General features: G+C 48.7%; 1 protein-coding gene across 1 annotated transcript; it reads right to left on the bottom strand.

Moving 5' to 3' along the window:
• Positions 1 to 4,019: 4,019 nt before the first annotated feature.
• Positions 4,020 to 9,826, bottom strand: LOC121837958. Its single transcript, XM_042293890.1, has 2 exons — positions 9,733 to 9,826; positions 4,020 to 5,426 (listed from the first exon to the last, which is right to left on the bottom strand). Exon 2 carries the CDS (start codon positions 5,397 to 5,399, stop codon positions 4,782 to 4,784), a length of 618 nt encoding a protein of 205 aa, XP_042149824.1. The 5' UTR covers positions 5,400 to 5,426; positions 9,733 to 9,826; the 3' UTR covers positions 4,020 to 4,781.
• Between the last annotated feature and the right edge of the window lie 1,118 nt (positions 9,827 to 10,944).

Raw genomic sequence — 10,944 nt, 5'->3', positions numbered from 1 at the left:
AAAAAGAATATTGCGAACTGTCGCTCTCGCAAAGATGGACAGATCACGATGCTTCCAACGAGAAGCGCGGCTGTCCAGGTCGGTGGTGACCCCCGACCAAAAGGTTTTGCTCTCGCCGCACGAATGTAAAGGCACAACAAAGTATGCGCGGGGACCGCGGTCCCCGCTAACGGCCTCGTACTTCGTAGGCGATGTGGCCTATGCGCCGCGCCGAGAACCGCGGCACATGTCCCAGTTCATAGCTGCGCCGGTAGCGTCACAAAAAATTTTACCAAAGCAACCACGGCACTGACACTTCGCTTATCACTGGAAAATACTGCAATATCGTCTGCGTAACTCATAACTTTTATGTCGGCTTTTCCCAGCGGAACGCCCTGACAATCCTTACTGTTCAAAACACTTGGGGAAAAAACGCTCCAAATACAAATTAAATAAAAGCGGCGACATAGGGCATCCTTGCCTTATGGACGTTCGCACATGAATCTGCTCAGTCACTTCTTTGTTTACGATGAGCCTTGTGGTGCAATCTTTGTAGGCCATTTTGGCACCTTCCAAAATGACCTCACCCACGTTTACAAGTTTTAAAACATCAAAAAGGACGTCATGCTTGACAAGATCGAACGCCTTATCTAGATCTATTTGGAGCATGTCTACTTGGCCCATGCCCCCATCACACGCTTCTAACACGCTGCGCGCTACATATACAGGCAAGTGACGTCATGCTAGGGAAGAACGGGGTCACGCACCATACTGGTGGTTGACTTCACGCCGCGCGGATGCGCAGCGCGGATGCGTAGGATGCCGCTAAGTGCCCGGACATGCGCTGACATGCACCATAGTTTCAACAAAGGTACCAGTTATGTTACATGTGACCTTGGAAAAACGTGCCGAGCTTACGATGATGACGTAGCCAGTACGTGAAGAATTTTCCGGCATTGGGGCGATCGCGCTACGAGCAGAAAGTTTCGATATGCCTCCCGACGCAGTTTTAAAACATAAAAACTGTCGTGTCGCAAAAAAAAAAAGAAGAAAAGCTGAATTGCGTGTTTCGACATTTGACGAGCGCCTCTAGGAGTCGCTTGTAGAAAAATTGTTACGATTTTGCGAAATACTGGTAAACAATGCAAGGCTACCGTCAAAATCTAAACCCTGAGACAAGGACAAATCAAATAATAGAGGGTTTATATTATGATCTTTCCTAACCGGCTCGCCTGCATACTTTCGCTTCTTGCTAAAATTACCGTTCTTGCGGATGGCCCAAACCGATGCCTCGCGGCGGCGTCTCTGCGAGCTTGCACACGGGGGCCGCCGCCGACCGATCGCCGTCTGGCCGGGCTCGCTTCGCGACAATCGCCCGTACTCGGCCCGGGAGCCCCAAAGGTGCGCTTGATTCGTGGAAACGGCGTTGTGTAACGAAATACAAAGGCCATCTACACCACGAACGGGCAACAGCCGATGCAAAGGCGTGCGTGAACGTAAACAACGGTAGAAAAGTGCCGTCGCTCGCCGTTACGAAATGCGTCCCGCATACTCGGTAATGGCTGCATCCCCATCCTGCCGCTCGTACTTTCGCTAACTTCACGGCTACTCTGTCCCGCGGGGCTTGCCGACGAAACGATCGGACGGTCGTCAGGATAACCAGTAATTACTACAGTCGAGCGCGGCGCAATTAACCATTGCTCTCGCTGCTAAGGGCCATCGAGTCAACCACCAGCATGGTGGATATCGGTGTTCGACGTCATCATGTGACGTAGGTGCAAGGCATGTATACATTCGTTATGATAGTTTGGCTTGGATCCCACATGTCTGGTGTTCCCCGGTAAGCTTACAAGCAACACTTTGAAATCGTCGCGCTAAAAGTTTTGCAAACACTTTGTAATCAACGTTACAAAGGGTGATCGGGCGGTAACCCGTGATTTGACGTAGTTTCGCGACATTGTCACTGTTCGGAATGAAAACAGCATACGTGCGCGTATAAGGCGGTGGTAACACTTTCCGTTCATACACTTCACTAAAAACTTCCAACAACCCACTGGCGAGTACGCCCTTGAACTTTTTGAAGAACTCGGCACATATTCCATCGGGTCCCGGCGTTTTCGAGGTTGGCAGGTCGTCTATTGCCCATTCAACCTCCTGAATAGAGATCGGCAGCGACAGGTTTTCCGTCTCCTCTTCCGCTAACTGCGGCAGCGACTTTAGAAGCTTCCGAGGGGTCCCCTCTTCCCTGAACGTTCGTCTCAAAGAGACGCTTATAGTGCGCAAAAAATGCCTGCTGAACGCTGTTTGAGCTCATGCCCTTAACACCGCTGACATCGATTTCAGCTATCTCGTTTCGTAGGGCGTATCGCTTCTCGTCCGCTAAGGCCCGTTTCGTTGGCTGCTCGCCTAGGAGGTATTTCTCCGCACGCGCTTGAATCACGGCGCCGCGATAACGTTCTTGGCAAAGCTGTTCTAGCCGCTCCTTAAAGGGGCAGTGACACATCAAAATCATATTTTTTTTTATTATCCGAAACGGTCGAAAACGATGCCGGGACATTACCCTCAAAATTTGAAATTTGGGAATTCAGTATTCGTGAAGTAAAAAAACAATTTCCAAATGCCGAATTCGAAGTTCCCGCGCGATCGGCGCCGGTGCCTTGACGTCAAAAATTGCGGAGACCTGAGAGTCCCCTTTCCTGTCACCACTCCCTGCTGTTGCCATGGCGACCCAAAGCGAGGAGGAAAGGAGCGAGCGCCGGCTAGCGCCGGCGTTGCGGCGGACCGGTTTTGAGCGGTGTCGCCTGTTTTCCGTTGGAGGATACAAATCCAATAGACGGCACCACAACGAACTCCCGATTTTTGGTATTTCAAAAAGAAGGGCCGTAGTGCGTTCGCAATTGCGTTAAAAAACATGTTTTAGGATAGCCGTCATTAAATGTTATAAAGATGCCGCCTACAAAGCTTCTAAATTTCCTGATTTTTGACGTCACCGATCAAAAGAAGCGAGGAGGCGAGAAGCGGGAAAATCAAACGCCAAAAATAAAAAGGCGCGCGCGCGCGCGGGAAAATTTTTTTTCGCGATGCGGTTTTTTTTTGCGTGTCTATGGCTGCAACTTGCATCGTTTTAGACAATAAAAATAAATACGACCTTTGGGGTGTCAGTGCCCCTTTAACGCTTTCTAGACCCGTCAAACACACGCTGGGATTTACACACTCCGATCGAGAGAGTGCCTGCACGGCGTTTAAACTTTGTTCGGCGCAACGCGCTTAGTAGGTCAAAACAGACAACCTCTCTATCGCCAGCATCTTGATTTCCAGCTTTGCGATCTTCCACGCCTCAAAAATAGCCCCTCCCACATTTTCAAAACACGATTTGAAAATGTTGTTTGCACCCTTAAGAAAAGATTCGTCGTCGAGCAGCAGGTGTTTAGCTTCCAAAGTTTCCACTTGAATTTCGCCTACGGCTGTGCTTTGTCGCCGATCCTTGTCGCAACCAAGCCATGGTCGGAAAAAAAGACTGGTGTAACACGATACTTGGTTAACAATGCTGCCACAGAGGCCGAGATGTAGATTCTATCTAATCCGACGTGGGGGGACGCTTGGAAGTGGGTGAAACGCATCTCACGTGCTTCGTTTCTAACGATTCCTGCGTCTCCCAGCTTAAAATTTTCGAGCAGCTCGCCTAAAATCGTCGCACTTCTATCGATGCGCTGTACAGACGGAGCTCTGTCTGTCCTTCGAACAACGCAATTAAAGTCCCCACACAACACGACTGTTCTGTCACAATCAACAATACGGCGCAAGCCAGAAAGAAAGGAAACTCGGTCTTTTACCGTATACTGTGGGCGTATACATAGATAAGCCGCCAGTGAACTGCTATGCGAACAAAAAATCACACATAACAAAACGACCTTCGGTGTCGACGGTCACACTTAGCTCAGAGAAGGGAAACGATCTCTTCAAAAACAAAGAACAACTACCCAAACACCGACAGCGTGTGTGACACAAACTTCATAAGAAGATAAAAAAAAAGACTTTAGTGCGTTTGCAACCTGCTCTTTATCGGCCATTATCGGCCATCTTGGTTTCCTGCATCGCTAAGAAATCGGGTTTCTGACTTTCCAACAAACGTTGTACTTGGTATTGTTTCTTACGCATGTTGAAACCTCAAACATTTAATGATGCGACCTGATAGCCGGGTCGAGTGTACAATTCATAAAGGGTTATGATGGTACGCTTGCCTCGAAAATCGCGAGTGAGTTCATAGACCAGGCGTTAACGCCTTACTGGTCGTCGTTGCGTCACCTCTCGTCCGAGGGGGCGCCCGGTACTTGCTTGTACTGGCCTCGCTTGCTCGCATCAGACCACGTGATCGGGTTCGGGGTTGTGTCGGTCGGAGTCGTCTCGTCGAGCCCACGCTTGGTGGAGTCCGTGTTCTCGCCCATGCTGTCGACGACGCCTTCGTGGTCTTTCTCGGTCGGCAGAGGGCAAAGCCGCACTGGCCTCAAGCGACGTCACCACAGGTGCGAGCGCCGCACCTTCCGGCATCGGGGCGTTTGCTGCCGTCACCTTGCCGCCGTTGTCGTTAGCTCCGGGAGGTTGCTTTGGTTGTTCGATGCCCGGTGGGGAGTCACTTTTGAGAGCACCTGCCGCAGGTTCGGTGTCCTCCGCTTCCATGATGAACTGGGACGGCTCGATCGTCACAGCTCTACCGGTGACGCCAGCGTACGTCCGTACGCATTCTTCTTTCTCGATGCCCGAAACGGGAGCACTCCGAGCACTTCGACACGCGACAGTCGCGCCTACTGTGCCCGGAGCGCCTGCACCGCAAGCAGACCTGCGCTCTTCCCGGGATGACGATGAGACATTCCGTCGGGCGTGGTGTTCTTCCTCAAGGTCATGCGTACGAATCGGTTGGTAGATTCAATGCCCTCAAAACCGCTGACACGCCACTTCTCGCGTCCAACTTCACGCACTTTCCCGCACGGCTCGAAAATCCTCCGAACCGCGTCGTCCGCTACGTGGAATGGCACCCAGTGGATGCGTAGGAGGATCTTGGTGGAACCAGGATCCATGACGAGGCAACGAAGACCTTTCACCTTGATCTTCTTGAGGTTCAGGAGCCGTTCTTTTGCTTCCGGTGTGCGCAGTGTCGCCAACCACACGTGATTCATCTGGAACGCACCCAGCGAAACGATGACCGGCAAGGCGGCGGTCCACTTCAGTTCCTGGCGGAAATCCTCGATGCGGTAGGGCCGTCCCTTCAGGTCACAGTGAAAAATAACAGAGTTCATAAAGGTTTCCCCGGATGGCATCGGAGGCAAAACTACCTTGTGGTCTTCAGTAGATGACGATGAAGCACCAAACACAGAAGTTCCATGCCCTTCGAGTACCGCTGTAGCCGCTCTGACGGAGCTCATGATTCTTGCGACCGGACTGCTCGAAAGCTGGAAGTAGAATCGAGCTACGTCAGGAATGCTAGTTCTGTATGTGAACTGAATATTTCCTATTCTCGCTTTCGCGCGTGCACAATTTAAATCCGCCCAGATGGTTTTAGGCGTATTAGCATTATCTGTAATCGCGCGACATCTCTCGATAATTTTAGCGCCAGCTTGATAGATGGTGTCAACTCTCTCGCTTGCATCATCTCTCGCTAATTTTATAGTCATCTCTCTGTTGAACAGAGCAGAGTGGGGAAAGAAATGGAACGGAGTGTAGCCGCACTCATACGCTAAAGATGAGACAGATATGGGCGTTCGCTCTAGAAACACGCAGAGATATAAATACAGGTGTGGCATTCAATTTTTTTTCGCTGTACGCAACAAAGACATTATTGGAAACACTTTACACAAAAATGTACAACACAAGCAGATTCAAGACATATCCGAAGAAAAAAAAAAGTTGTGAAATGACATTTCACGAACAACGCGCGATACAGTACAAAAATGTTTACAAGAGGGGTGTGTGCGATGGAGGAGAGAGATTGCTCGCTTCCGAAAACGCTTTTATGCCCAAAAGGAAACGTCATAATCCCGTCGCGGCAAATGTATCGCTCGTTGTCAAACAAATTCAGAGCAATTTTTTCGACCGAGATGTTTTTTTTTGTTTTTTTTCTCGTTACGTTTTCGAGCAATCAAGTGCTGCGTCACTCCATGCGAAGTTTTCGACCCTAGAGCGTGCTTGTACAGAGTAAGTCACTTGCGAGACTCGCACAATTTACTCCCTTGGCTCTTACGCAACACGTGTTGCTGCTTCTTTTGAAGCTGCATTATAGCTTTTGTCTTAAACAACAAAACGCCAGTAAGTGGGTAGACGGATATTCACATTTAACACACCGAAGTTCATTTTGTTTTCGGTTGAAAAGAGCTTGCGACTCTCTGGATATTCAGAGGTATCCAAGCTTCCGTCTCGGAGTTGGAGGAGTTTGTCGTCTGCATCATTTGTGAAGGTGTAGGAAGAAGGAATCCGTGTCGCAGTAAAGAGCCCTTGCTAAGGGGATCGCACTACGAAGTTGATTATAAACGAAGTCGTACATTACTGTTTTTGATATCTCAAGAATTGAGAACCCTGCGTAGAGTGGTTGCTTGAGTTTGATCATGCTCGGAGCGAACTGGAAAGTTACAACCTGCGAGCTCAGTGCTCGAAAGTGCATCATGTTCGGCTTCTGAAGCATTTCCAGTATGTTGTCCTCTTTAACGCACAGTTTAATGCCTCCATGTTTGCGTGCATTCTCGATCGTTTTGCCATACCGTATATGCTATTCATGAACAGTTTGGAAAGATTCTTCTGGAAGGAGTTGGTAGCTTGCTCTCTAAGCTGGTGGTTAAAATCAGTTAGTTCCTTCAAGAGCGTTCGCTGCGAGAATTTGAGAACTTGGTGAATCTTGGTGACCTCTAGTCCTAAGTGGGTCTACAGATTCGAATTCCGATAATGCAAAACGTACTTAGTTTTGTCGTGAAGTGTCAGCAACAGCTTCTTAGTGTATTCCTTTTGGGCATTTCAAACTTGTCAATCAGACTTGTTTGATAGTCGGATAACCACTCGTAGGAAACGCTTTGTTTCACCGGGGCCAAAGGAAAGTCAGAATGAGTACCGTCCAAGTTGTGAGTATATCTGAGATCCACCTCCAGAATGTAGCCCGTCGGAGCGTCATCTGGAACTTCATCAATGTTCAGGCAGGCAATCTCGTCTTCCATCATCCACTCAAAGTCCGACACTGGCAGGGCTTCTCTCATTGTTGTCGCAAACAGATCGTTCACGGCCAAGTCTAAAATCTGAGACGGTTCTGGCTGCGGGTTAAACGTATCCGTTCCCGGAACATTTGCGACAGCATGGCGGGTCGTACATTGGGCAATCCCTACGCGAATACCCTGTTCTATCATGAGATAGGTGTCAGGATCGTGCATTAGCTACAGTCTTACTCGCGACTGTTTCAGCGCACACGACAAGCTTAGGGACGGTAACGATACGATATGCAAAGCCTCAATTTTGTACGTTTCCAGCGTCCACAGTCTAAAGTTTTGGAAAACATCGCTCAGTAGGAGGCAGTCCGTCTTTAGGTAAACGTCGCTGTATTCTCCGAGGTTCTTCAAACTAAATGTACCAAAAACGACCTGTGCATGTTCGTAGTCCTCTTCAGACACCCCGCCCCCAGTCAACTTGTTAAAAAAAAAAGCCTCTCGCGGCGGGAGGCTCTGCCCCTCGTAACTCTCAAAGCTTGTAATGAAATTATAACAAAACACTCCTCTGTGGGCAAGGAGGTCGACGTGCTCGGGAAAGGACTACCTAAGGCAACAAAACTGTTCTGTGCCCTTAGAGTGGAGGTTTTGCCCGAGCGTCTCCAGGCTTGCATTAAGAAATCCGAGCCTGTCTATGAAGCGAAGGGTGCCTATCTCTAACCATTTAAAATTCTGGCACGTGCTTTCGATTACGTCAAAATCCTATGACTCGAACAAATTCAGATTTGTTCCAGTGCTAAGGCGACCTCGACACATGCTAAGGCATCTGGTCGTGGTCGCGAGTTTTAATTTTCTTGCTAAAGATTTTGTAGCAAATGCCCCAGCGGGAAGAGTCAGCGTGGGAAGCCTCGTTCTCTTGAATCATTTCAAGAGGCAATTCACTCGATCTAATCAATCGGGGTATTTCCTTCGCTAGAAAGTTGAGGATCAAAATGAACCTTTCTACGCAGTCAGGTCCGCGATAGAGGTATTCCTCAACAATGGACGAGTCGTTTGAGCGGATGACGAGAAGACAGAAAGAGCTGGGACGTGATTGTCCTGAACATCGACTGAGTCGGTTCCAGAATCGCTTCAAAATCGTAAACGCAATGAAAGGGAAACTCTTCCATGACATGCGCGCTCCGAAAGTACAGTTCGTCATCTTTGTTTGAAAAGATGGTTTTGCCCGGATTCTTGTCCCTGCACATTGAGAGATGGTCAGACAGGGTTTCTTGCCTCCTAAACCCGGTCAGACACCTCTTACAACGAAAGCGTAGGATGTTGGCATTGGAAAAAGTCTCGCAAAGTTTGTAATGCCTACAAAATGGTTCTCAAGAAGGAGAAAATCGACATGCTGCTCCAACTCGTCGTTAACTACCTTCAGTGGGTAGACAAAATTTTTCTCGATGCCATAACCAAACACGTTCACTGAGACCAATTTTTTCCGCTCAAAGGCGTTAATCTCCTGTGGAAAGGTTACATGGAACGCTTTCGGAAACATATACTGGCACATATGTTCACGATACGAGGATGCTCTTCCTCTGTAAAACCCGCTCGCAGGATGCAAAACGGCGAGCACCTCAAACACAAAGCACATGTCCCGTTCAGATTCGTGAAGACGCTCACGGACACTGACGAGGCACTGCTTAGAGGCAAGTTGCTTGGGCAGAGTGAAATTTTCGCAACCAATGGTCGGAGGAAGGAAATGTCCCAAACTAATAGTACAAACTTTTATCCCTACAAAAAAGAATGCCGAGCATTGTTCCTGATAATAGTGAGTTTTAGCATTGCGTATACGAGCGAACGCAAGCCCTGTGCGTTTGCGTTGGCATTGCGTGTTCCACACTGCGTGTGCGCGGAGCCCAAACTGCAGCCTTGGATTGGCGCATGGCGACTTCGTGTATGCGCAACATGGAGAACGCAACGCAAACGCTAGCGCACAGCGCTTGCGTTTGCTCGTATACGCAATACTAAAACTCACTAATGCTCCAACCGGGCAGCTATTTCAGTGCAGAGTCGCTGAATCGAACTACTGATATCACCGTCCACAAATGCGGTTTGGACCTGACTAGTGACACTAAATAAGCTGCGCTTCAGAGTAACGACACTTGGCCATATTGTGGCTTAAAATCATGGTTGCTAGCTATTTGAAGCTTTATCTGAAATCACAGGAAACACCTTTCCGTCCTCCACAAATGTTTAAAGAGTTCGTGACAAAGCAAAGCAATATTACATCTTCCTAACACATAATCTAATGCTGGGGAAGTAGCACTTTTGAATCATAACGATCGGTAGTTGTGTCCGCTCTGCGCAAGCACCAAAACGGCGGCCCCCACAACAATGTCGGGGAACGAAGTGACGATACTCTAAGCGCAGCTCATTTACTATACAAAAGTGCACAGTCACACCAATGCTGTCGTCAGGAAGGAGACGTCCGAACTTGACAGTGAGTGTCCAAAAAAAAAAAAAAACGCAGCGGTAGACATATGGGAAATTACATCTCGCGAGCAACGCGATACAGTCCAAAAATATTTACAAGGTCAGGGCGTGAGAACAGGAGAGAGATTGCTCGCTTCCGCAGCGCAGCTTTGTGGGGGATTCTCTCCAGCCTGGACCGACAGATGGCATACCGAAAACTGTAAAGAAAAGCCAATAGGGCGAGCAAGTTAATCAGCTTTTTTATCCTCCGAACGCGTTGACATTTTTTAGTCCTTTTTTGACCAATGTCAGCGACCGCTTTTTTGTCAAGTCATTCTTTATGTTCTACTACTTTTGCATGCGCGGAAGACACGTTTTGGTACAACTTCATGCCGTCATACACGGATTTCTCACCGATGAGAAGGTCACACATAGTACCAAATGTTATTCACTGTCCACATAGCTATCCTCCACACCGCTATCGTCACCTGAAAAAAAAAAAAAAAAGAAAGAAAGTGACACGGTGATGAAGTCATCAAGCTGTAGATACGTGACTCACCAGTCCGCACTGGTAACAGGTGTTCAGCCGCTATGACATGATCCCGCAGAAATTCTCGCGCCTCCTGAGTTGCCTTGGCCGCCTCGCGATGCTGAAACAAAATGTCTTATTAGGAAGGAAAACGCGAGGCTTTTAGTCTGCTCACCTTGTAGCGCGAAGATTATGAGAAAAACGATGCGAAGCAGTTTCATAGAATCCCAAAGCTGTAGGCCCTGGGAGTCATATGCTGCGCAATCGCAGTAGACGTTTAACTCGCAAGGCTTAACGCAGATTTTCCTCTAAGCAATGGCTGTAGGATGCGCACGTCCGACGACGCTGCCAGTAACCAACTAAAACAAGACGGTGGGCGGAAAGAAGCAAAAACCAGTCAAACCGCTTCAAGGTCGCTCTCTCGAGGAGACCGCGCGCGCGCTAGAAATGTCTCATCGAAGCAACTAGTTGAGACGTGTCTGCGCCTCGTCTCGTCTTGAAATCAAGACACGATGCAAATACACACAAAAAAAAAAAAAAGAAATAAAACTCCAAGTCTTGCAACTTCTGATGCCTGGTGGGAACACCATATTGGCCACCGGCCGAGTTAACCCGTATCGCCTGACAACGGTACAACCGACTACGAGGTAATCCTTTCCCATTTTCCAACCGGCAACCTGACTTTAACTCCGCATTCCTTCATGCCGACATAATTGCTGGGCCTTGCTTAGCGCCAGACTCTCGCGATGCCCTCAAAGACGTAATAGATCTCCGAGACGTTGAGGCAACCGGACAATACCA

This window comes from Ixodes scapularis, unplaced genomic scaffold, assembly GCF_016920785.2.
Source record: "Ixodes scapularis isolate PalLabHiFi unplaced genomic scaffold, ASM1692078v2 PGA_scaffold5__190_contigs__length_132052651, whole genome shotgun sequence".
Taxonomy (NCBI): Eukaryota; Metazoa; Arthropoda; class Arachnida; order Ixodida; family Ixodidae; genus Ixodes; species Ixodes scapularis.
This window is presented reverse-complemented; position numbering and strand designations above follow the sequence as displayed.